General features: G+C 45.2%; 1 protein-coding gene across 2 annotated transcripts in view; it reads right to left on the minus strand.

Annotated features, from left to right (window-relative positions):
* The window catches only part of EPG5 (ectopic P-granules 5 autophagy tethering factor), a 122,947-nt gene that overhangs the window by 17,086 nt on the left and 78,884 nt on the right, over positions 1-26,977 (minus strand). Inside the window, exons 27-39 of one of the 2 annotated variants that reach the window (XR_015732036.1) lie at positions 25,438-25,600; positions 23,238-23,380; positions 21,540-21,696; positions 19,783-19,977; positions 16,861-17,074; positions 14,964-15,124; positions 11,513-11,720; positions 9,136-9,211; positions 8,128-8,231; positions 7,485-7,660; positions 6,174-6,355; positions 1,437-1,646; positions 344-488 (exon numbers count right to left, since the gene is read on the minus strand). Coding sequence is in view for 1 of the 2 variants with exons in the window: in XM_060690777.2 (XP_060546760.2) it covers positions 344-488; positions 1,437-1,646; positions 6,174-6,359; positions 7,485-7,660; positions 8,128-8,231; positions 9,136-9,211; positions 11,513-11,720; positions 14,964-15,124; positions 16,861-17,074; positions 19,783-19,977; positions 21,540-21,696; positions 23,238-23,380; positions 25,438-25,600 (2,138 nt within the window). In the remaining variant the exon portion in view is untranslated. Of the gene's footprint in view, positions 1-343; positions 489-1,436; positions 1,647-6,173; positions 6,360-7,484; positions 7,661-8,127; positions 8,232-9,135; positions 9,212-11,512; positions 11,721-14,963; positions 15,125-16,860; positions 17,075-19,782; positions 19,978-21,539; positions 21,697-23,237; positions 23,381-25,437; positions 25,601-26,977 lie in introns of both variants that reach the window. The other variant, XM_060690777.2, reaches the window with a different exon arrangement.

The following is a 26,977-nucleotide window of genomic DNA, read 5'->3' on the forward strand; positions in this document are numbered from 1 at the left end:
TCTCATTTTTCCAATGTTGTGCAAATACAGAACTAAAGGAACTTCTGAGTCGCGGGTTAAAGATCTGGTTGAAAAAGAGCCTCTTTGAAATGGTTGGGAGATAACAGTCTGGATAGATTCTCAGTCATCCATCCAGGTCATGCTTGTCCCAAAGGTGCTTTTTCAAGAGGCAACTGGACTTTCTGGTTTTTTCTTTGAAGACGTTTCGCTTCTCATCCAAGAAGCTTCTTCAGCTCTGACTGGATGGTGGGGAAAGGAAGGGTTTATACTCCTTGCAGACAGCTGGTGATCACGCCCAACTCTCCACCCCACTCAACTCAAGCGCAGTTTTCTCAGGACTCACCTGGGGGATTGAAGATGGCAATATCATCCAGCAGTTTTGAGAATTCTTGCTCCAGGGCTGCTGGAGAAATCGTCCCACTTTGTTCCAGAAGACCAAGGAAGCGGACAGACTGCCGAATGAAGGCTTGGCACTTGAGGCTGGCATCCTAAAGAGAGGAGAAAGACAATGAAGGACAGGCCCTCCCTCTGTCCTCACTCCTCCAACGGAACCTGGAGGGGGGGGCAGGAAAGAAAGATTTTGCTGGAGGGAGGGAGGAGAGAGAGAGAAAGAGAAAGAGGGAGGAAGGAAGGAAGGGGGAGAGAGAAGAAAGAAAGAGAGAAATAAATAGAGGAAGGAAGAGAGGGAGGGAGAGAGAGAGAAAGAAGGAAGGAAAGAAAGAAAAAAAGAAATTGAGGGAGGGTGGGAAGGAAAGAAGGAAGGAGAGAAAGAAAGTGAGAGAGAGAGAAAGAAGAAAGAAAGAAAGAAAGAAAGAAAGAAAGAAAGAAAGAAAGAAAGAAAGAAAGAAAGAAAGAAAGAAAGAAATTGAGGAAGGGAGGGAGAGAAATAAATAAATAAATAAATAAATTGAGGAAGGGAGGGAGAGAAAGAAAGAAGGAAAGAAAGAAAGAAAAAGAAATTGAGGGAGGGAGGGAAAGAAAGAGGGAAGAAAAGAAGGAAGGAAGGAGAGACGGAAGGAAAGAAGGAAAATAAATAAATAAATAAATAAATAAATAAATAAATAAATAAATAAATAAATAAATAAATTGAGGGAGAGAAATAAATAAATAAATAAATAAATAAATAAATAAATAAATAAATTGAGGGAGAGAAATAAATAAATAAATAAATAAATAAATAAATAAATAAATAAATAAATTGAGAGAAATAAATAAATAAATAAATAAATAAATAAATAAATAAATAAATAAAGGAAAGAAGGAAAGAAGGAAAGGAGGGAGAGAGAGAGAGAGAGAGAAAGAAAGAAAGAAAGAAAGAAAGAAAGAAAGAAAGAAAGAAAGAAAGAAAGAAAGAAAGAAAGAGAAAGAAAGAAAGAAAGAAAGAAAGAAAGAAAGAAAGAAAGAAAGAAAGAAAGAAAGAAAGAAAACCTGCTTACAAGGTGCCCGCTGCTGTCCAGTGAGGTGCTGAAGCCGGCAGACACCTTCAAGAGTTTCACCACCAGTTCAGCGGCCGGTTCCTTGGCCAGAAGGATGGCGGGAGGGTAGTGGCTATTGAAGTAACCCAGGATGCTCCGATAGGACACACTGTTGATGTGCTGCCAGGGAAGGGAGCTGGTCTGGCCCAGGAGGTTGAGCAGCGGAGATTGCTGGAGGAGAAGAGAAGAGAAGACAAACGGGCGTTTCATTCAGGGCCCTTTCTCCCCACCCTTACAGGTATAGCCTTCCTTCTTCAACAACCGCAATTGAAACCAGAATTTCAATCAGAAATTTCTGCTGCTGAGGCTGAGTCAGAACAAGTTCACTGAAGACTCTATTCAGGATAAAGAGTTAACAGGTAGAGAGCCAAGGAGGCTGCGCGGAAAACAGTTGAGTGATGCGAGAGCTTTTTCTGGATCGCGATTCCTTACGGAAACGCAGGAGGATACAGTGCACAAAAAAAAAAAAAATGTCAATTACAGGAAAATCCTCGCTGCGGGGATGTTGGGAGAGCCGTTAAAGTAGCACTTAGCTGCCAGCTGCCTGCAATTATTGCAAGTTCGAATCTCACCAGGCTCAAGGTTGACTCAGCCTTCCATCCTTCCGAGGTAGGTAAAATGAGGACCCGGATTGAGGGGGCAATAAGCTGACTTTGTATAAAATATACAAAAGTATGAAGGCTATTGCTTAACGCATTGTAAGCCGCCCTGAGTCTCCGGAGAAGGGCGGCATATAAATCGAACCAATAAATAAATAAATCCCAGAGCTTCCCTTTTCTGTGAATACAAACTCCGGCAGCTTAAATCCTCACCGCTTTTCTTCTAGCTTTTAAGTGTCTTTAAGAAGGGATGAAACAATTTCAAGGGAGATTACGCTATTGTCTAGCTACGTGCGACGTTCCTCGGGATTAGAGACGGAATCCTTCTAAGCCACTGTGAATTGTCGGCAGGAAAGCCCTCTCATCTTCTGCCCCACTTGGAAACTTCCAAAGAGCTACAGTAAATCTGTTTTGAGTAGTGAAGCAAGGAAGCTTCTGAGCAAGCTCGGAGTTTGGTCCAAATCAACTTCAAGGAGAGAAGCAACCTAGAACTAAGGAGAAATTTCCTGACAATTGGAACAATTGATCAGTGGAACAACTTGCCTCCAGAAGTTGTGAATGCTCCAACACTGGAAGTTTTTAAGAAGATGTTGGATCACCATTTGTCTGAAGTGGTGTAGGGTTTCCTGCCTAGGCAGAGGGTTGGACTAGAAGACCTCCAAGGTCCCTTCCAGCTATTCTATTCTATTCTATTCTATTCTATTCTATTCTATTCCATTCCATTCTACTCTACTCTACTCTTATTCTATTCAATTCTACTCTACTCTCCTCTCCTCTCCTCTATTCTTATTCTATTCTATTCTATTCTACTTTACTCTACTCTTATTCTATTCTACTCTACTCTACTCTACTCTTATTCTATTCAATTCTACTCTACTCTATTCTTATTCTATTCTATTCTACTCTATTCTTATTCTATTCTATTCTACTCTACTTATTCTATTCTTATTCTATTCTATTCTATTCTATTCTATTCTATTCTATTCTATTCTATTCTTCTATTCCATTCCATTCCATTCCATTTATTCTACTCTACTCTACTCTACTCTACTCTACTCTACTCTACTCTACTCTACTCTACTCTACTCTACTCTACTCTACTCCACTCCACTCCACTCCACTCCACTCCACTCCACTCCACTCCACTCCACTCCACTCCACTCCACTCCACTCCACTCCACTCCACTTATTCTATTCTATTCTATTCTATTCTATTCTATTCTATTCTATTCTATTCTATTCCATTCTATTCCATTCCATTCACATTCCATGTTTTCTATTCTATTCCATTCACATTCCATGTTTTCTATTCTATTCTATTCTATTCTATTCTATTCTATTCTTCTATTCCATTCCATTCCATTTATTCTACTCTACTCTACTCTACTCTACTCTACTCTACTCTACTCTACTCTACTCTACTCTACTCTACTCTACTCTACTCTACTCTACTCTACTCTCCACTCCACTCCACTCCACTCCACTCCACTCCACTCCACTCCACTCCACTCCACTCCACTTATTCTATTCTATTCTATTCTATTCTATTCTATTCTATTCTATTCTATTCTATTCCATTCCATTCCATTCTATTCCATTCCATTCACATTCCATGTTTTCTATTCTATTCCATTCACATTCCATGTTTTCTATTCTATTCTATTCTATTCTATTCCATTCTACTCTACTCTACTCTTATTCTATTCAATTCTACTCTACTCTCCTCTCCTCTCCTCTATTCTTATTCTATTCTATTCTATTCTACTCTACTCTACTCTTATTCTATTCTACTCTACTCTACTCTATTCTTATTCTATTCTACTCTACTCTACTTATTCTATTCAATTCTACTCTACTCTACTTACTCTACTCTATTCTTATTTTACTCTACTCTTATTCTATTCTATTCTATTCTGTTCTGTTCTACTCTGCTCTACTCTACTCTATTCTTATTCTATTCTATTCTACTCTACTCTACTTATTCTATTCAATTCTACTCTACTCTACTCTACTCTACTCTATTCTTATTCTACTCTACTCATGCTATTCTATCCTACTCTACTCTACTCTACTCTACTCTACTCTATTCTTATTCTATTCTACTCTACTCTACTCTACTCTATTCCCGTGATGACGAACCTATGGCACGCGTGCAGATGTGGCATGCAGTGCCCTGTCTGATGGCATGGGAGACGTCTCATACGCACGCGCCTCCTGCCGGCCAGCTGGTCTTCAGGTCTCTGCTGTGCATGTGTGATGGGCGGGGAGCACGCGGGGGTGCGCATGTATGCGCAGGGTGTGTGTGTGTGGGACCCGCATGAGCATACGCCGGGGGCATGTGGAGGGTGCATGCACACGTGCAGGGGGACATGTGGGGGCCATGTGGGGGGCGTGCACACACGCCAGGGCGGGGGATGCGTGGAGGGCATGCGGGGGAGCCCATGTGCACATGTGCAGTGGGCATGGGACATGCACAGGGGCTGCACACTCATTGCATTTTGGAGGTTCAGGCATGCGTGCGCGCATGTGCGCTTTGGGCATTCGGTAAGGAAAACGTTGGCCATCAGTGCTCTATTCTATTCTCTGTTCTCTGTTCTATTTTACAGTCCAGTCCAGTCCAGTCCAGTCCAGTCCAGTCCAGTGCTGTGCTGTCCTGTCCTATTCTATTCTATTCCATTCCATTCCATTCCATTCCATTCCATTCCATTTATTCTACTCTACTCTACTCTACTCTACTCTACTCTACTCTACTCTACTCTACTCTACTCTACTCTACTCTACTCCACTCCACTCCACTCCACTCCACTCCACTCCACTCCACTCCACTCTCCACTCCACTTATTCTATTCTATTCTATTCTATTCTATTCTATTCTATTCTATTCTATTCTATTCTATTCTATTCTATTCTATTCTATTCTATTCTATTCTATTCTATTCTATTCTATTCTATTCTATTCTATTCTATCTTTGTGGATTCTTCAAAGCCCAGCTTGACCCAGTATCAGCTCCGGTCCTCCGAAATCCAAGAAGATCAATGCAAATTGATGGTTTAACCAGGTTTTGGGATTCTCCCAAGGATCTCAAGGGCTTCACTTGTCACGTGAAGTTTTTTTTTTTTTTTTCAAACTGGAAGGAAACCCAAAAGAAGATTCTGTACCCCCCAAAACATCTGCTTAAACCAGGAAGTTTAAACCAAGACTCAAGCCTCGTTTATCTGACTGGCTTTGGGCGTAAAGAGAAGACTTGGTGAGCTTCCCATTTAGACAGGTGATGGGGAGGTTTCAAGCCAAGTTCTGCGTGAATAGGACCTTCAATCCAAAGTAGATAAACCCAAGGGAAAAAAGGTCCAGAACAGAATCTAAATGTAATTGAATTTAATGTTTAATTAAGCACCGCGATCAAGATCGTCCTCCCCATTATTTAATTTGCTCTTTACCAGAAAAATTAGAACATAAGGTTGGAAGGGACCTTGGAGGTCTTCTAGGCCAACCCCTTGTTCTGACCCAGCTCCTCAAACACGACAAACCCCCTGTATTTAAATCAATGGTTCCTTTATTAGAAGCACCAGCAGCCCCGGCAAAAAGTTTCTCTCTCACCGCAGGTTAACAAGTCTGTCCGGCAGGGAGATGAGTAGTTGTCTGCCACATCTATTCATCTCCGCCCCCTGCCTTTTATTTCTAGAGCTAAGGGGTGGGGCTTCATTAGCAGTGGTGGCTCTTCCGTCCCAAGGACCGGCCCATAGATTTCCACTGCTCTCCTCTCCTCTGCCTTCTGTGCATCCGTTCCCTCTTCCCCCTCGGAGCCCTCAGTTGCCTTGATGCCTGATCCTGACTCCCACGCCTCCTCCTCCTCCTCTGATTCGCCTGCTGGAGGGGCCACAAGACCCCTGGCTCAAGGCAGCAGACCAGCATGAGCCCGAAAGCTTGGTAGAATAAACTTTTGATCCTGGCAACCGACTCAGATCGGATCCTGCAACACCATCCTGGGAGAGATGTATTTCGCTTCGTTCGAGGAAAAACGTCTCTGCTATCAAGAAGATTTGATGGATGTGTCCTGGAAGCCACCAGGAATGGAGCACACATAGTAGGGGAACTTACCTCTTTGGTGATCAGCTCTTCCTCTTTGGCCAGCAGGATCACCATATAAAGCAGGCACACAATCAGGCTGTGGGTGTCCGGGAGTGGGGTGGGATCCCAGGCGTCAGCCAGGACACTGATCCAGTTGACCTCACACAGCACTGAGCCCAGGAACAGGAAACAACTCTTGGGGCTGCCTCTTTCTACCTAGGACCAAAAAAAAAAAAAAAAAAGGAAAAAGGGAGGGTGGGGGCAAGGAGGAAGGAAGGAAGGGAGAAGGAGGAGGAGGAGGGAGGGAGGGAGGGAGGAAGGAAAAGATGGAGGGAGGGAAGGAAGAAGGAATGAAAATAGGCAGGGAAAGAGGGAGGGAGGGAAGGAGATAGGAAGGAAGGAAGGGAGGAAGGGAGGGAGGGAGGGAGGGAGGGAGGGAGGAAGGAAGGAAGGAAGGAAGGAAGGACAATAGGGAGGGAGGGACAATGGGGAGAGAGGGAGGAAAGACAACAGGGAGGGAGGGAGAATGGGGAGGGAGAGAGATAGGAAGGAAGGAAGGATAATAGGGAGGGAGGGAGATAGGAATGACCGACAATAGGGAGGGAGGGGGGAGGGAAGGAAAGACAATAGGGAGGGAGGGAGAATGGGGAGGGAGGGAGATAGGAAGGAAGGAAAGACAAGAGGGAGAGAGATAGGAAGGAAGGATAATAGGGAGGGAGGGAGATAGGAAGGACGGACAATAGGGAGGGAGGGAGGAGGGAAGGAAAGACAATAGGGAGGGAGGGAGAATGGGGAGGGAGGGAGATAGGAAGGAAGAAAGGACAATGGGGAGGGAGGGATGATGGGGAGGGAGATAGGAAGGAAGGACAATAGGGAGGGAGGGACAATGGGGAGGGAGGAAGGACAATAGGAAGGGAGGGGTAATGGGAAGAGTGGGAGGGTGGAAAGAAGGATGTGGGAGGGAGGGGGGAAGAAGGAAGGAAGGAAGGAAGGAAGGAAGGAAGGAAGGAAGGAAGGAAGGAAGGAAGGAAGGAAGGAAGGAAGGAAGGAAGGAAGGAAGGAAGGAAGGAAGGAAGGACCTTCAGTAAAATCCTGATTCCTCCCATCCTTCTGTTTTTCTATTTGGCTCCTCCGTCCAATCATCCTTTTCCACGACCACCAAGCCTATTTTCCTTGCTATACTGTTTCCCCCCACCCCCCACCCCATTCGATGAACACACAAGAGAGATTTTTAAAAGCCTCAGATAATTTGAAGACGCGAGAAGGAAGGTCGGATCTTAAGGGAGGCGTCCTTTCCTTTCGCCTCTTCCTGCGTTGTGCTCACCAGCCGTAAGCAATTACCTTAAAGAATTTCTCCATGAGGTGCTGATCCGGATGAACCTCCTTCCAGGGCAGGCGCCCCAATTCCGTATGGAATATGTGAAGAATGTGCTCCGGCATTTTGGGCGCCGTGTACGACTCAGAGTAGTGCATCACAAGAAGCCAAAGGATTCCGGGGTCGCTTGGCAGCACCTTATCTACGACAATTTAAAAAAAAAATGAATAGAAAAGGATATTTGTAGCTCAGGGTTGAAATGAGCGGTCCTTGTTGCTCTCTGAGCTTGGTGGTTTTCTTGCAGACGTTTCATTACCCAACTAGGTAACGTCACCAGTACTAGAAGGGAGTGGGGTCTGAGGCATGGAGGAGGAGAAAGGGAGGAGGACGACTGTGGTGCTCTCTGAGCTTGGTTGCTTTCTTGCAGGCGTTTCATCACCAAACTAGGCAGTACCATCAGAGCTAAGACTCACTAGCACTGATGATGTTACCTAGTTTGGTAATGAAAAGTCTGTAAGAAAACAACCAAGCTCGGAGAGTACCAAGGACCCCGTACAGGGGATAATTTTTTTTTAAAGGAGGAATTAGTCCATATGTGTGACATAAAGGGCCACCTTGTGAGTGTCTGACCCATGAAGCCACTGAGATCCCAGCGCTCAATCTTCTTACCTTTAAAACCGTTGTGTAAAACAGCTACGCTGGACGCAAACAATTCCACCATAGTTGATGCAATGGAGGAGTCACTTTCCAGCCATGGATAGCAACGCTGATTGCTAGAGAGAGGAGAGAGGAGTGGGGAGGGGAGGGGAAAGAGAGAGAGGAGAGGAGAATGGAGAGAGGAGGAGAGGGGAGGGGAGAGGAAAGAGAGAGAGGGGATAACAAAGGAGAGGAGAGGGGAGAGAAGAGAGAGGAGAGAGGAGAGGAAAGAGAGAGAGAGAGAAGAGAGGAGAGGGGAGAGGAGAGAGAGAGGAGAGAAGACAGAGAGGGGAGGGGAGGGGAGAGGAAAGAGAGAGAAGGGATAAGAGAGGAGAGGGGAGAGAAGAGAGAGGAGAGAGGAGAGGAAAGAGAGAGGGGGAGAAGAGAGGAGAGGGGAGAGGAGCGAGAGAGGGGAGGGGAGAGGAGAGAGAGAGGGGAGAGGAGAGGAAAGAGAGAGGGGGATAAGAGAGGAGAGGAGAGGGGAGAGAAGAGAGAGGAGAGAAAAGAGAGAGGGGGAGAAGAGAGGAGAAGAGAGGAGAGAGGAGGAGAGGGGAGTGGAGAGAAGAGAGAGGAGAGGAGAGAGGAAAGGAGAGGGGAGAGGAAAGAGAGAGGAGAGGAGAAGAGAGGAGAGGAGAGAGAAGAGAGAGGAGGGGAGAGGAAAGAGAGAGGGGGAAGAAGAGAGGAGAGGGGAGGGGAGAGGAGAGGAGAGGAGAGGAGAGGAGAGGAGAGGAGAGGAGAGGAGAGGAGAGGAGAGGAGAGGAGAGGAGAGGAGAGGAGAGGAGAGGAGAGGAGAGGAGAGGAGAGGAGGAGAGGAGAGGAGAGGAGAGGAGAGGAGAGGAGAGGAGGAGAGGAGAGGAGAGGAGAGGAGAGGAAACCAAAAACACATGCTTAAAATTTACAAGGTGTCCACCATCCTCCAAATAGGTGGAGATCCCAGGTCAATTCTACTTTCTTTGACCTCCTAAACAGCTTCCCACTTACCTTGTGTCTTCCCCCTCTAAAACCTCAAGCCATGGCTTGAAGAGTTGAATGGTAGTTAAAAACAGAGAATGCAAAGCTGAAAAGAAGAGAGAGAGAGAGAAAGAGAAACTTCTAGTAAATTGCTTCCAACTACACATGTCCAACTTTTGTAAGGAATTCCAAAAGGGGCAGCACAGAAAATGGAAATTGTTCTTAGCTTTCTCCCGTTTCCCACATAAATGTGTCTTCCTTTCACGGGAGTAAACATGGGTTGAGACAAGGCTTACTCTACCATTAGGCAGAATACATGACCTGCATTGTTTTTATATTTATAATTGTTTTGATACCTCTATTTTTATTTTTTTTTACTACATAGTAAGCCAGCCAGAGCCCCTTCGGACAGCAATGTCATGCACCCATTGAAGCCTGAATCTGCGGAGGAGGAGCCAGAGCTAGAGCAGACTGAGATCGAGGGGGCAGCTTTGTTGGCTTCGGAGGAATGTGGGGAGAAGGCCAAGGCAACCCAAGGCCCCTCAGGATTGGGACAGCTTGTTAGCAGGGAGGAACAGGGGGCAGGATGACCGAGAAAGAACAAGCAGTGGAAATGAGGAGACGGAGCTCAGGCGATGAACAAGGACCGTCCCCTCCTGATCCCTGAGCATGGAGAACGGAGAGAAGGCAGGAACAGCGCAGGCCAACCCAACGACTCGGGAGGAAAACACCCCGCTTCTCTTTACAAGGCACAGCTGGGGACTGAAATTTAAGAGACGCTGTGGTGAGGGGCGTTTGTCGGGAACAACGCTGAATTTGTAGGGTTTTGTGTGCCATTGCAGACATCTGGAGTTTGCAGGACTGCATTGCTTCTTCCTTGCTTCATGGACTCGGCGACTTGTTCCTTCGTGGACTCATTGTTTGTTCCTTATTTCATAGAGTCATTTCCCTGTTCCTTTGCTTTACTGGACTGCGCGTAGCCAGAGGCTGCCGTATGTGTGCACGCACTTTGTTCTTGGACTTGCCAAGAACATGGGAGCATTTGGGAGGAAATTTGGAACATTAAAGGGAAGTTTGAACTCTCAGCTGGCTGTGTGGCCTTCATGTCCTATCCCGGGTCATCACCACGCGAGATGGGCAGCATATAAATTTAATAAACAAACAAATAAAAAAAAACCAGATACCCAATAAATCTGGAACCCTACGTTTTGGCCTGGTTCTTGGATACTCCTGGCCAGGTTCAGGTTTTTTTTTTTAAGTTTTTTTATTTTGAATACATTAAAACAAGACACAAACACACAACATTTATATACCTATCACTTTTTCCTACAGCTGCTTCGAAGTGATCCTTTCTTGCTATTTACATCTATTTACACATATTTTAATTTTGTCTTATTCCATCTTTATTTCATCTACATTGTACCTTGATCTTCAACATTTTCCCCCCCTCTCCTTTATTCCTCTTTCTCATTTTTCCTATTCTCCAACCATTCATACCATCTACACCACACTTTGTAATATTCTGTATCCTCTTTCTCCTTGAGTTCTTTTGTTAGTTTGTCCATCTCTGCACATTCTAAAATTTTTCTAATTAAATCTGATGGTGGATTTTCCCTCTTCCAATTTTGCGCATAGACTATGCAGGCTGCTGCCAGTATATGTAATATTAAATAATGTATTTCCTTGGTATAGTTTTCTATGGAAATCCCTACTAAAAACTGCTCAGGTTCTCCCTTTATTGAATTCTGAATTATTTCCTCTATCCACTTTTTGTTTATATTTGTTTATGTTTATTTGATTTGTATACCGCCCTACTCCCGAAGGACTCAGGGCGGTGAACAGCCAAGCAATAAAATACATAAATACAAAAATTTAAAAAACCAGTTAAAATCAAATTAAATCATTTTGGCCCAGACAAATTAAAACACCCCAATAATTTAAGAACAGATTTAAAATTTATATATTAAAAGAGGGAGGAGATTAGGCCAAGCCTGCTTGATGGAATAAAAGAGTCTTCACAGCGCGGCGGAAGGTGCGCAGATCCGGGATCCTCCGTATCTCTGGGGGGAGCTCATTCCAGACGGTAGGTGCCCCCACAGAGAAGGCTCTCCCCCTAGGGGTCGCCAGCCGACATTGTTTGGCTGACGGCACCCGGAGGAGTCCCTCTCTATGAGAGCGTACTGGCCGGTGGGAGGCTATTGGTGGTAGTAGGCGGTCCCGTAGATAACCAGGTCCTAAGCCTTAACTTTAGCCCAGAATTTCTTTGCCACTGGGCAGGTCCACCAGAGGTGATAGTATGTTCCATAGTTACTCTTACATTTCCAGCATTTCGGTGAATTACTAGGGAACATTCCGTTTTTATGAGGTTCGATAAAGTGTGACAATGATCATCACCAAACTTCCTTACCTTCAAATACCCTGTTGCTGCCTACGGGCTCCCGTGATAAGGTCTCCATTCTTGAGTCAATTAGACGATGGATCAGATACTGCATGAGACGTCGGACGTGAGGTATGTAAGGGGCCCACTTGGAAAATAATCCAAAACTTTGATAGTCTTGAGAGGACAACCGGAGTTTGAGGAAGTAGTCAGAAATCCACTCGATGGTCTCCGTGACCTGGGAAGAAAAGAAGGTGTCAGGTCCCTGAAGTGATACTGCCATACAATTGGGGTGGGGTGGGGAGGAGAGACCCTTGAATGTATCCTCTTCCTATTTCCTTTGACAGCTGCTATTTTATTACCTTTATCCTGGCGCCTGGCCGCTTTACGATTTTCTCACTTTTCGTGGAATGTATTAAGGGAGGAAGGGCCGTGTGTGTTGTGACCCAGGCCCAAGTAATATTAGACGCAAACAGTTCCAAAACAAACAGACTTTATTAGAACAACTGAGAATTAACTCATTCTCAGCGTAGTCCAAACTAAATTAAAACAAATTCTTCATAACACAAATTCTTCAGTCTAATCACCAACCTTGGTATAATTAGGCAAACTGCCAAAGGCTTCTCTTGGCAAAAGTTCAGAAGCAGAAGATGCTGACCAGAGATAAGTGCAGCAAGACAAGAACAAGTCTATCAAAGTTGTTTTCCGACAAAGAGCCCAAGAGCCGTTGTTGGTCTTTTAAGCCTTATGGGAGGGGCCAATCATCTCTTGGCCCTACTCCCGAGTCGTCCTCTTTGCTGTAGCTGCTCCTTCTGGCAGCTCTTCTCATGTGTGCACTAGGAACAGGCTCCTCCTGTTCCTCTGCCTCTCTGCTGTCAGCCTCTGGAGGCTCCAGAGTCCGCACATCACTCCCCGATGGCCCTAGCCCCATCTCTGCCTCCGACGCAGAGCCCTCATCTGGTCCTTCCCCAGCCTCCAGGACTCGCCCCTGTTCTTCCTCGGCCTCATCGCTGTCCGACTCCGCTGCCAGCTCCGCAGGCTGCTGGCGGACCACAATAGTGTTGGTTGTTTCACTATGAAGCTAGTAGAAAATAACCCTGATGCTGCCTTATCTATTTCTCAGGACGGCCGTTACAACAACATCTTCACCCCTGTGGATTGGCTGAATCCACATCTGACCAGGGGAGGGGCTCCTAATGCCTTATTTCTAACTGTATTTCCTGAGGGGATTTAGAGTCTGCTTTGCCTTTGTTCTGCTATCATTTTCTACTCAATAAAAGAATCCTTTTGAAATGTGCTGTTTCAAGAGTTCTACTTTCTCCTTCTTACAGAAGGAACATTCAGGAAGAAATTAGCTGCAGGTTAGAGCTCCAAATCCATTTCCAAATCATTGACAACTGACTTACATGGCTTATACAGGTAGTCTTTGACTTACAACAGTTCACTTAGTGACTGTTGTGAGTTATATTGTAAAATATATTGGTTCATGAAAATAAAGTAAATGTTCTATAGGTCAATATCCAGGCCATTTATCCAATTAAGGGGGGTATTTGTTAATGGGAGAAAATCTGTTTTTCCTCCTGTGTAAGCCCTCAAATGGTAGCTAATTATTAGATGTAGTCCTTGACTTACAACTGTCCATTTAGTGACTGTTCAAATTTACAACCACACTGACAAAGTGACATGGCCATGTTTCACAGTTACGACCTTTCCAGCATACCCATGATCACATGATCAAAATTCAGATGCTTGTCAATTGGTCCATATTGGTCCAATTGTCCCAAGGTGATGTGATCATCCTTTGCGGACTTTCTGACAAGCACAGTCAATGGGGAAGCCAGATTCATTTAACAACCGTGTTACTAATTTAACAACTGAAATGATTCACTTAACAACAGTGGCATGAAAAGTCGTAAAATGGGGCAAAACTCACTTAACAAATGTCTCACTTAAAAACAGAAATTTTGGGCTCAATTGTGGTCGTAACTCAAGGACTACCTGTACAGCAATGATGGGTAATTCTTTTGCGGTAAGTGCCAAAACCTTTTTCACAACAGGATTTTGGATACAGGTAATCCTTGATTTACAACCAAAAATTGACCCCCAACATTCCTGTTGCTAAGCGAGACAGTTGTTAAGCGAGCTTTGTCCCATTTTACGACCTTTCCTAACACAGTTGTTAAGTGAATCACCGCAGTTGTTAAGTTAGTGGCATGGTTGTTAAGTGAATCTGGCTTCCTCATTAACTTTGCTTGTGAGAAGATCGCAAAAGGGAATCACATGACCCCAAGATACTGAGACTGTCATAAATATGAATCAGTGGCCAAGCATCTGAATTTTGATCATGTGACCATAGGGATGCTGCAACGGTCGTGTGAAAAACGGTCGTAAGTCACTTTTTTCAGTGCCGTTGTAACTTTGAACGGTCAAAGTTCAACAAAACTCTTGTAAGTCGAGGAGTATCTGTAGTTGACTTATGGCCTAATTTATAACTCCTGGCTGGACTTTTACAACTTTTTTTTTTCCTGCTCTGTTCTGCCCCAGCTCCGGACCCCAAAGAATGCAGCACACACAAAGTCTGTACAAACCGTAGTTTACTAAATTAAATCAGTCTTTTTCAAACAAAAGCTGTTAATTAACTTTCTTAACAGCCTACAAGAATCCAAAGAATAAATAATCGTAACCTTACTATGGTTGGCAGAAAGCCCAGAAGCAATTTGCAGGAAACTGATAAGAGAACTAAGATCAGGACGCGAAGGAGAGTGAATGAAGTTGTTCCCTGCAAATTGCCTCAGTCGTCGTCCTTCCTTAAATAGGCTAAGGGAGTGGCCAATTAGCCCCAAACCTTACTCTCGAGGACACCTCCTCCTGAGGAGCCACTCCTGCCTTTTGGCAGCTCTGCGTGCCCGTGCATCGAGAAGAGGCTCCTCCTCTTCTTCCTCTTCACTTATAGGAGCTTCTGAAGGCCCTGGCTGAATCCCTGCCTCTGGCACCACATCTTCTCCAGCCTCATTGTCTGACTTGAGTGCCAGCTGCCCAGGCTGCTGGCGCAGCACCACATCAGCCTCTTCACTGTCTGAATCAGCTACTAGCTGCACAGGCCGCTGATGAGCCACAATATGCGCTTTCCTTATTTACTATTAAATTCCAGACAATCAAGTGTCGAATTCAAGGCACACAGGCCAGATCGGGCCTACGGGGTGCTTAGATCTGGTCTGTAGGGCCGCCCTGGAAACAGCGAAGGATCAGCCCGCGGCCTTCCCGAGCTCCGTTTTCGCTGGCAGAGCGCTCACGCCGCCACAGGCATCCCCGACACAAGTCACGTTGAGCTGGCCACACCCACCCTGGCCACGCCCAGCCCTCCGCCGAGGTCCAACCCAACCCTAATGCGGCCCTCAATGAAATCGAGTTTGACACCCCTGGTCTAAGGTGGTTCTTTAAAAGCATTGTAACAGAACCAGTGCGCACACGGACTGCTCACCTGTTCAGGTGATAAAATTGGCTCCGTTGAAGGCTGCATTGGGATGCTTGAGTTAGCCATCGATTTCCTAATGTTTTCTTTTGCTGCGGTGGAAGTAGGGCAGCCCAAAGCTTTAAGAGATGCTTTCCAACAGTCAGGGCTCAGGAGCCGATCTGAAGAACCTGGGCAGAAAATTCAAACCAAAATTAAAAATTTTACACCGATACTGAATTCAGTTCAATATACAGTAGTGGCCAAAATTGTGGAAACCTTTTGGGAAAAGTGTATTTTCTAAAACTAGCTAATAGGATCACATTTTTTGGGAGTAGTACCATAAAATGATATATCAATGGAAAGATAATTGAATCAAGAATGTCATGCAATCACTTTGATGAAGGATTTGCTATTAGAATAGCAGTTACAGTATAAAGAAGAAAAGTGAAACACGTAGGAAAAATGAGATATACAAAAATTATCACCATAGAAAAAACGAGATGTACAAAAATGATCCCCATGTCAGTTAATACTTAGTTGGGTAACCTTCAGCGTGAATGACGGCCTTAAAACGTCTTCCCATGGAGTGAACCAAGTCTTTTAGTTCTGCAGCTGTTATTATGTGAAACCAAGATTGAATGATGGCTTCTATTAACTGGGTTTTATTGCTGGGTCCCTTCTGACTAACAAGTTTCTTTAGTCGGCTCCATAGATTTTCAATTGGATGAAGGTCTGGGCTATTCCCAGGCCATTTCAGCAGTGGAATAGGATTATCCTGAAACTCCCAAAAAAAAAAAGTGTTGTTATTAGCCATCATACCTCAAAAATACACTTTTCCCAAAAGGTTTCCACAATTTTGGCCACTACTGTATTAATAGCTCGCTGCTATTCTATAAAGGTATCTCTGTTGTATGAACACCTGCTATTAAAAGAGTGCGGAATAAGAACGGACTGAGACACTTAGGAAATCCAATTTCCTCAAACTTTCTTTCCACAACGTTTTAAGGGGCACAGGTTTCTAGTCCTATAAGTTATGAGATGGGCTCGAAAGCTAATGACAGGTAGTCCTCGACTTATGACAATTGAGCCAAAAAAATTATTTTGCTAAGTGAGACAGTGGCTAAGTGAGCTTTGCCCCATTTTACGACCTTTCTTGCCACCATTGTTAAGTGAATCACGGCTGTTGTTATAAGTTAGTCACACAGTTGTTCGGTGAATCTGGTTCCCCCACTGACTTTGCTTGTCAAACATTTGCAAAAGGCGATCACTGTAACCGTCATAAATAGGAGTCAGCTAAGCATCTGAATTTTGATCCCTGGTGACCATGGGGGAGGCTGCCGTGTGAAAATGGTCATAAGTCACTTTTTTTCAGGGCTGTTCTATCTTCGAACGATCGCTAAGCGGACTTTTGTAAGTCAAGGACTACCTGGTACACATTAAAACAGTGTTTCTTAAAATAACTCCCAGAATTCCCCAGCCAGCCATGTGTGGACTTCAATTACCAGAATTCTCCAGGCAGCCATGTGTGGACTTCAACTCCCAGAATTCCCCAGCCAGCCATGTGGGGACTTCGACTCCCAGAATTCCCCAGGCAGCCATGTGGGGACTTCAACTCCCAGAATTCCCCAGCCAGCCATGTGGGGACTTTGACTCCCAGAATTCCCCAGGCAGCCATGTGTGGACTTCAACTCCCAGAATTCCCCAGCCAGCCATGTGGGGACTTCAACTCCCAGAATTCCCCAGGCAGCCATGTGGGGACTTCAACTCCCAGAATTCCCCAGGCAGCCATGTGGGGACTTCAACTCCCAGAATTCCCCAGCCAGCCATGTGGGGACTTCAACTCCCAGAATTCCCCAGCCAGCCATGTGGGGACTTCAACTCCCAGAATTCCCCAGGCAGCCCTAAAAGTTGAGGTGGCACTTACTTTGAAGAAGGAGCCTCAAAAAACTACTGTAGTGGTCAGGAAACTGATACTGGAGGAGGCAAACCCCGTGTTTGCAGAAGATGGAAAAAGGCATTAAGACGTCCTTCTCAGGCTCAAAGCCACAGGTCTTGAGTCCCATGTGGATGGACTCCAAGAGCTGGCCACGCTCCGAAAGGGTGGGTTTTGAACTCTGCAACCATTCCAGGAGGTCAAACTGGTTTTTTTAAAAAAAGAGGGTTGAGGTTGGGGCATAAACGGAGAGACATGGGAAGGGTGGGGAGAAAAAAGTAAGGCTGATTAATTCCGAAAGAAAGAGGGCAAGTTAGAAACGGTCCACTTTGGATCACAGAAGTGATTATGGTCATGATAATTTGCTCCAATTTTTATGTGGAAGAGGTCATCCTTTTGCTGAATATTCACTGTTAGCAAGTGAAGAAGGGTGGGGGAAAGCACCAAGAGGTGCATTGCATTTGAAAAAGGAGATATATTTTTCCTGGTTTCCCCTCCCACCTGCCTGCAGGAGTGGGTGTTTACTTTTTAAACTGTACTCATCTTATTTTAGGGTTTTGTATTTCATTTCTATGGGTCTAATCAAAGTGGCAGAAAAATAAGATACGATCGATGGATGGATGGATGGATGGATGGATGGATGGATGGATGGATGGACGGACGGACAGTCACAGACATGGATGGACAGTAGATGGATAGATAAGACAAATGGATGGGTAGTAAGGTAGATGGATGGATGGAAGATGGATGGATGGATAGTAAGATAGAGAAAGAGATATGACTGATGGAGACAGACAGACAGACAGATAGATGGACATGGATGAGAGATAAGACAGATGGATGATAGACAGGCAGGCAGGCAGGCAGATGGATGGAGAGACAGATACATAAAAGGATGGATGGATGGAGAGATAAACAGATATAAGATGGATGGACAGATGATGGATGGATGGAGAGATAGACATACTGTATACCATCTATCCATCCATCCTTTTATGTATCTCTCTCTCTCCATCCATCCATCCATCCATCCTGTATGTCTATCTCTCCATCCATCCATCCTTTTATGTATCTCTCTCTCTTTCTCTCTCTCTCCATCCATCATCCGTCTGTCTGTCTGCCTGCCTGCCTGCCTGCCTGCAATTGTAGATGGATGGATGGATGGATGGAGAGATAGATATATAGGCTGGATAGAGGGATGGATGTAGACAGATAGCTAGAACAGAATGATGGATGAATAGATTGACAGATTTGCAGATGAGCCATTAGAAAGTAGCAAGAGGGAGCCTAATAATACTGCAACAATGGCTCACCCATATCTGATGAGATATTGTTATGAAACCCACTCCATGAAAGCCAGGAAGGGCTGGCTTTGAGGCATAGCTGATAGCCACACAATTTGGGGTTTTTTTTTTGTTTGTTTGTTTGTTTGTTTTGGGTGGACACTTTCTTCATCCAGAGGGATTCACTTCTGCTTGAACCCTGCTGGGCTCCCACGACTGAAGCAGAGTGCAAACCTAGCTTTCTAAACATTACTGTTTGCTGCTTTCTAATCTGTGTTGACAGTTCTGATTTTTGAACCAAATGCCGCATCTGTTCCGTTGATCTTTTTAATAATAATAATATTTTTTTTTAAAAAAACTGCTTTGAGTCCATTTGAGAGAAAAGGCAAATTATTACCCTCACGGATGGGATTCAAAAATTTGAGCAACCGCTTCTCTGCCCTGTTGCTGAGTGGGCGTGGCCATGGTGGGCGTGGCCTACTCAGCTTCCTGCACCATGGCAGAGGGGGGTGTTTCACCCTCCCCAAGCTCCGGGAGCTCCCCAAGCTTTCCTCGAGCCTCCGGGAGGCTCTGTAATGCTCTCTACATGGGGCTCCCCTTGAGGAGCACCCGGAGGCTCCAACTGGTCCAGAATGCAGCCGCGTAGGCGATTACGGGAGCGACATGGCGCTCCCATATAACACCTCTCCTGCGCGAGCTGCACTGGCTCCCGGTGGTCTTCCGGGTGCGCTTCAAGGTGTTGGTACTCACCTTTAAAGCGCTCCATGGCTTAGGGCCAGGGTATTTACGAGACCGCTTTCTGCTACCGATAACCTCCCACCAGCCAATACGCTCTCACAGAGAGGGCCTCCTCAGGATGCCGTCGGTCAAGCAATGTCGACTGGCGGCCCCCAGGGGGAGAGCCTTCCCTGCGGGAGCACCTGCCCTCTGGAACGAGCTACCTCCCGGAATACGGCTGATCCTGGATCTCCGCACTTTCTTAAAGGCCCTGAAGACGTTTTTATTTCAGCAAGCCGGCCTGGCCTGAATAGGTTTTATGGGTTAGTTTTTAATTGTATAGCTTGGGGTTTTAAATTGGGAGGCTGATTAATTTAATTTATTTTTAGTTATCTTAACTTTTATATTGTATGTTATTTTAATTTTCGGCTCTTCACCGCCCTGAGTCCCTTCGGGGAGAAGGGCGGTATATAAATTCAATAAATAAAATAATAAATAAATAAATAATAAAAACAGCTTCCCCCGGGCTCCAGAGACCCTCCGGAGGCCGGAAACAGGTCCATTTTCAGACTTCCTGAACTTTTGGGAGGCTTGTTTTTCGCCCTCCCAGAGCTTCCACGGGGGTGCTACACTTACCTGGCATCCAAAACGGGCTGCGTGGAGACTCCTGGGAGGGGTTGGGTGGGCGTGGCCAGCCAGTCCTTGCAACTATCGGTTCGGTGAACCAGATGTAAAATTACCATCCGATTCGCCTGAACTGGTCCAAACCAGCTCAATCCCACCCATGATTACCTTCCTGGGAAGCACGAAACCCTTAAAATCCAGGCATTGCTTTCGGGGGTTGGGGTTGGGGGTGGGGAGACTCCCAGATTAATTACTCAGACAAAAGCCACATGGCAATCCCCTCTCTTGCCTTTGTCAGCAGCATGAAAATGACATCGCCGTTGTCGTCACCCAGGAAAGCCACAACTTTCTCGTACAAGTTGACAAATTCCTCCGGAGAGGCAACAGGAGTGAAGTAAGGAGACAGCAATGTGCAAAGTCTTCGGTTCTTCAGAATGGTTTGTAGAACCCGCTGACATTCGGACTTGGTCCCGGCAATGAACACCTGGAACGAGAAATAAGACCGAGGCTTCGTTCACACAACATTCAATCCTGCAGGGTCTCCCCAGGATGCCGAGACCCTCGAAAGTGTGCCAAAAACAGCAATACAGATGATAAAAGGGTCTGAAGGCCCATACAGGTAGTCCTCAATTTATGACCACAATGTTTGCCGTTTAATGACCCCGTAATCCCTTGCGGGGTGGAGTCTGGGCAACTGAATGGAGCTGAGTATTTACTGGCTGGATGCCTTTCCTGTTGCCAATGCAGGGTTCGCAGCAGATATATTCTCATCGTGCCCAGAGAGAGAAATATCTGCCTCTACCTAGGATCAAACTCACAGCCTCCTGATTATGAGGAGGCTCCACCTCTAGGCCACCGCACTATTCAATTTATGACCACAATGGAACCCCAAAATTCATGTTGCTAAGCGAGACAGTTATTCAGTGAAATTTGCCCCATGTTACGACCTTTCCTGCCACAGTTGTTAAGTGAATCACTGCAGTTGCTAACTTAGTCGCACAGTTGTTAAGTGAATCCGGCTTCCCCATGGACTTCACTCGCCCGAAGGTCGCAAAAGGGGATCACGTGACACACACACACACACACCAGGACACTGCAACCGTCATAAATATGAGTCAGTTGCCAAGCATCTGAATTTTGATTATGTGACCATGGGGATGCTGCAAAGTCATAAGAGTGAAAAATGGTCATAGGTCAGGTTTTTCAGGGATGTTTTGACTTCGAATGGTCACTAAATGAATTATTGTAAGTCAAGGACTATCCGTAGTCATGGTGCAGTATTGCAGGTTCAGTCTGCCCAAAATCAGTAATTCGATCCTGATGGGGCTCAAGGCTGACTCAGCTTTCCATTCTTCTGAGGTCAGTAAAATGAGGACCCAGATTGTTGGGGGCAGAGTAAACCGCTTAGAGAGGGCTGTAAAGCACTATGGAGTCTAACTGCTATTAATATATAATTAATATATAATTATTAATTATATAATTAATATATAATTAATATAAGTCTAACTGCTATTGCTATCCTTCCTTCCTTCCTTCCTTCCTTTCCTCCCTCATTCCCTCCCTCCCCTTCTGGAGACACAATGGTTAAAATGCAGTATTGCAGGCTAACTCACTGCTCACTGTCAGGAGTTCGATGCTGATGGGGTCAAGGTTGACTCAGCTTTCCATCCTTCTGAGATCAGTAAAACGAGGACCCAGATTGTTGGGGGCAATAGGCTGACTCTGTAAACCGCTTAGAGAGGGCTGTAAAGCATTGTGAAGCGGTATATAAATCTAAGTGCTATTGCTATTCCTTCCTTCCTTCCTTCCTTCCTCCCTCCCTCCCTTCCTTCCTTCCTCCGTCCCTCCCTCTCTCGATTTTACCAATAAGGCAACTTTCAAAATTCTCTACATAGCTTATTTATTGAATAGCATACATATCTTATTTCCCATCCATTTTAGCAAGTTCTTGGTGGCCTATTAAAATAATTCATCGCAGAATTCTAAATCGGTGTCAACAGATAACTCGGTTTTATCGGTGAGAGAATCCTACCGCAAACAACTCACCTGGCCAAGGACCTCGATACAGGAAGTGAAGAACTGTCTGGATGGGGGGTGACGCTGCGTTTCATCGCAGACATATTCCACCACCGCAAAGAACAGACTGATGCCAATTCGTTGAATCCTTGGTGTAGGCTGGAGCTTATAGATATTTATTAAACCTCTGGTGGCAAGGAGAAAAATCGAGATTTAAAAAACACGTAAGCGAAGGATGGATAACAGTAATGTTATTCAGGGTTTGGACAAGCACCATAAATAAAATTATGCAGTCAAGTGGTAAGATTTAGCATCTACTATTTATTTAGTATCTACCACCGTGTTTCCCCAAAAATAAGCCCTCCCCTGAAAATAAGGCCCTCCCCAAAAATAAGCCCTCCCCTGAAAATATTTAAACACATGCGCAGCTGGTCCCTGCCATTTCCTCTGGTTAGGGTTAGGGAGACAGAGCTGGAAATCAGGTAAGATGGCAAGAGAAGCCCCGTCTTGCTCCATGCACCCCAAAATAATAAGACCTCCCCGAAAATAAGGCCAAGTGCTTATTTGAGGGTTCAAAAAAATATAAAACAGGGTCCTATTTTCGGGGAAACACGGTATTAGCATCTACCCTTGCATCCTGGACATAAATTGTTTCAACTCCTACCCTCAAAACGACGCTATAGAGCACTGCACACCAGAACAACTAGACACAAGCTAAACAAATAATTCCCTCAACACCGTCAAACTATTCACTAAGTCTGCATTACTATTACTATTAATCTTCTCATCGTTCCCATCATCCATCTCCTCCCACTTAGGACTGCACGACTGTAACTTGTTGCTTGTATCCTTATAGTTTATATTGAGATTGTTTCCTAGTATGATTTGATTGCTTATTTGTTCCCCATGACTATCATGAAGTGTTGCACCTTATGATTCTTGACGAATGTATCTTTTCTTTTTATGTACACTGAGAGCGTATGCACCAAAGACAAATTCCTTGTGTGTCCAATCACGCTTGGCCAATAAAGAATTCAATTCAATTCAATTCAATTCAATTCTCTATTCTAATTCTAATTCTATTCTACTTCTGGTTTACAGCAAAACCGTAAGAGAGTCACTGTGTCCTCAGCGTCACCTGAATAGTGCAAATGGTTGTGGAACCTTCTGGGAACTCCTGAAAGGAATGTGTTGTAGCCTGGAGATAAATGATGTCGTATCCCTCTCTCTCTCTGTTGACCCTAACCCTAACCTCCAAGCGGCCTCAACGACTCTCTAAAAGAATGCAAATGACCAGCTGTCTGCAAGGAATATAAATCCTTCCATTGCCCACCATCCAGTCAAGAGATAAAGAAGCTTCTTGGATGAAAAGCGAATTGTCTTCATAGAAAAAACAAGGAAGTCCAGTTGCCTCTTGAAAAAAGCATTTTGGGGACCTGGTTTCCAAGAGCCGAGTTGGTGCAGTGGTTAGAGTGCAGTACTGCAGGCTACTTCAGCTGACTGCTAGCTGCAGTTCAGCAGTTCAAATCTCACTAGGCTCAAGGTTGACTCAGCCTTCCATCCTTCCGAGGTAGGTAAAACGAGGACTCAGATTGTTGGGGGCAATAGGCTGACTCTGTAAACAGCTTAGAGAGGGCTGTAAAAGCGCTATGAAATGGTATATAAGTCTAAGTGCTATTGCTCAGGATCAGAAACACACGCAAGACAAGATTTCACGGCAGAACTCACGTTATGAAGTTCTCCACGTAGACCGCGGCTCCTACAACAGTCAGAGGAGGCATCTGAGCAGCTTCTGCCTGCAGGTGCTTCATTTCTTTCTCCAAAATGTGCAGGTGCTGGTTGACGGCTTCATTTTTGTGTTTGCCCTCGAACTAAAAATGGAGAGAATACGTGGTTGCATTTGACTAATAAATTAATTCAATATTACAATAATCCAATAAAATCAACTGTTATTACGTTAGATTTGCAACAGCTGCCCCGCCACAATTCATTTTCTGATGGCAGAGGCAAAAAGGGAACTAGAACAGAATTTCCCTCGGGAAGTGAGGAATTACAGGGAGTCCAACTTACGACAGTTTGTTTAGTGAGCATTCAAAGTTACACTGGCGCTGAAAGATGCGACTTAAGACCGTTTTTCCCAGTTACAACCATTGCAGCATTCTCCCGTGGACACATGATAAAAATTCAGATGCTTGGCAACTGATTCATATTTATGACGGTTTTAGCGTCCCCAGATCATGTGAATACCTTGTATGACCTTCTGACAAGCAAAATCAAGGGGGAAGCCAGACTCACTTAACAACCGTGTTGCTAACTTAACAATGCAAGTGATTCACATAACAACGGTGGCGAGCAAGGTGGTATAACGGGGCAAACCTCACTTAACAAAACACTTAGCAATAGAAATTTTAAGCTCAGCGATGGTCCTAAGTAGAAGACTACCTGTATAAATCAGGAAGCAGAGTCCTTTCCATCATCAGCCCTCTAGCCCAGTGCTGGCGAACTTTTTTGGCACCGAATGCCGAAACCGGAACGGGCGCGCATGTTAGGAAATGATAATTACCTAACTTGTTGGGTTGGCAATATATAAACCAGCATTATAGCTTTAAGACTATATTGCTGTATTGCATCATACTGTGTCCTGATTGGTTTGCTCTGTAGCCAATGTCCTTAAGAGGAAGCTTGAAACATGGTTTGTTTCTCTTTGCTGATCATTATTGCTCTTTGCCGAGCATTACTGCTGTTTACTGCTCTTTGCTGTGTTTGCTACTGTTTGCAACTGTTTATTGTGTATGACTATGATGACTGGTAAGAAGACTTCGTTATTGGATTATCCCTGGACTATTGTTTTACTATCTACTGCTTTATCTGTGTATGACCTGGACTGTTTATTGGACTGTGCCTTATTACTATTTTCCTGAAAGTAAACACAACTCAGTTTATCTGTGTGTGTTTGTTTGTTTTTTAATTTGATTTATATGCCGCCCTTCTCCGGAGACTCAGGGCGGCTTACAATGTGCTCAGCAATAGCCTTCATCCTTTTGTATATTTATACAAAGTCAGCTTATTGCCCCCACAACTGGGTCCTCAATTTACCTACCTTAGAAAGGATGGAAGGCTGAGTCAACCTTGAGCCTTGGCGAGATTCGAACCTGCAGTAATTGCAGGCAGCTGGTCTTAATAACCAGCTTAATAACAGGGTGCCTTAGACCACTGTACTACCAAGGCTCTACACAGTGTTGGCTGTGTTATTTCACAACTGCTCTCAATTGGTTTCATGTGCACACCGTTGCTACTCAAGGGTTGCTCTGTGAATTCCTTAACAGCGCACGTGCCGGAAGCCAGAAAAGCAGCTACCCGGTGTGTATGCACGCACCGGAAAGATGATCTTCCGGTTTCCAGCGCATAGATGCACACCGGCCAGTTGTTCTTCGCGTGCGCATGCGTGCCAGAAACTGGAATACCAGTTGGTCATTCCTGGAAAGTACATGCATACCGAGTGGCTGCTCATCCGGTTTCCGGCACTCCTGTGCGCATGAAGACCAGCTGGCCAGCGTGGCAAAACCCATTAGAGCCATGATGCGTGGGGCACATATGGGGTGGTCGTACGTGCCTGCGGGTGGTCGCACGTACATTCATGGGGTGTACACGTGCACACTTTGGGCGCTTAGTGCCAAAAAGGTTAGCCATCACTGCATTGGAGCAACGGGTGATGGCTCGCATGCCCGGAGAGATGACTCTGCATGCCACTTCCAGCACGCGTCCCATAGGTTTGCCATCACGGTTCTAGCCCAATGATTGCAGAAATTGCAGGACCCCATGCAAAAATAAAACAAAACCAACCCTGTGATCTACAGAATAGGCAGACATTAGAGGGAGAGCAGGCTGATACCCTCAAAGAGGAAGAGGCGGGCACTTCTGCTCTAACCTGGATTGTTACATGAGCCGCTCCGTGGCAACTTTTACCAGATCCACCCCGACATTCCAGGTGAAGAGTAACGTGTTCTTCTCGGTTGGTATAAAGTTTTGGCAGAGTGTCCAGGATTTCGCTACTGAAAGCCACTTGCTGGGATTCCCGAAGTGCTGCCAGTCTGAAATTGAACAACAACCATTCATGCAGTTGAGAGACAAGGACGTTGTGTACATCAAGGAAAATATTAGACCAGGCAAACGAAGGAGACTGAAGTAGGAGGTCTCTCTTTTGAGAAATGTGGGATGGTGTTCTGTCCCAGCTACGGACCCCAAAGAACGCAGCACACACAAAGTCTGTACAAAACTTAATTTACTAAAATAACTCAGTCTTTTTCAAACAAAGGCTGTTAACAAACTTTCTTAACAGCCTACAAGAAACCAAAGATAAAGTAATCACAATCTTACTATGGTTGGCAGAAAGCCCAGAAGCAATTTGCAGAGAATCCAGACGCGAAGTAGAGTGAACTAAAATTGTTCCCTACAAATTGCTTCAGTTGGCATTCCTCCTTAAATAGCCTAAGGGAGTGGCCAATTAGTCCCAAGCCTTACTCTAAACACCACACCAGCCTCCTTGTTGTCAGAATCAGCTACAATCTGCACAGGCCGCTGACGGGCCACAACAGATGGACAATCTTTGGAACCATTGTACCCATTTGGAATTTGAAACCTGGGGGAAGGCTTCCCTTCAGGTTGCACTGTGCTTGTGATCCGATTCAGTGGTGGGATCCTTCTGGTTTTAACAACCGGTTTGGTGATCGTGCGTGTGCGCAGTTTGAAGAAATTTTCACTTCCGCGTTTCTTCAGAGGAGAAACACAGCTGAGGCGCGGCAATCTGCTCTGCCGTGCGAATCAGCTGAGAAGATAAAGGTAGGAAAATAGCGCAGGCTGGTGGGCCTATCTGATCGTTGTGGCGAACTGGTTCTCTCCCAGCTGATCGTCGGAGCTACCAGTTTGCCCGAACCGGTCCGAACGGGTAGAATCCCACCCCTGATCTGATTCAAAAGCGGCACTTCAGAGATTGCAGGCGTGTTGAATACAGCTCCTGTCTAGATCTTATTAAAGCAGCCCTGTCTTTTTTCTAGGATTATATGGCTGCCATCAAAAGCTTCTCACTGTAACATGGGCTCTATGATAGGCCTGTCTAATCATAAAACATTCACTGTCCAGTAGAAACTCAGGAATTCCTGAGTGCTTTACAGAGTCCCACTTTATCTAAACCTGGTCAAAAGAAAGAAAGTGAAGACAATTTCACATAGTAACAGTGTATCCTGTTTCCCCTAAAATAAGACATCCCCTGATAATAAGCCCAATCAGGCTTTTACGCGCATGGGCTAAAATAGGCCCCTCCCCGAAAATAAGCCCTCCCCAAAAATATTTAAATGCATGTGCAGCCGGTCCCCGCCATTTTCTCTGGTTAGGGAGACAGAGCTGGAAATCAGGTAAGACGGCAAGAGGAGCCCCGTCTTACTCCACGCACCCCAAAGAAATAAGACATC

Source organism: Pantherophis guttatus, chromosome 2, assembly GCF_059756535.1.
Source record: "Pantherophis guttatus breed Tessera chromosome 2, ASM5975653v1, whole genome shotgun sequence".
Lineage (NCBI taxonomy): Eukaryota > Metazoa > Chordata > Lepidosauria > Squamata > Colubridae > Pantherophis > Pantherophis guttatus.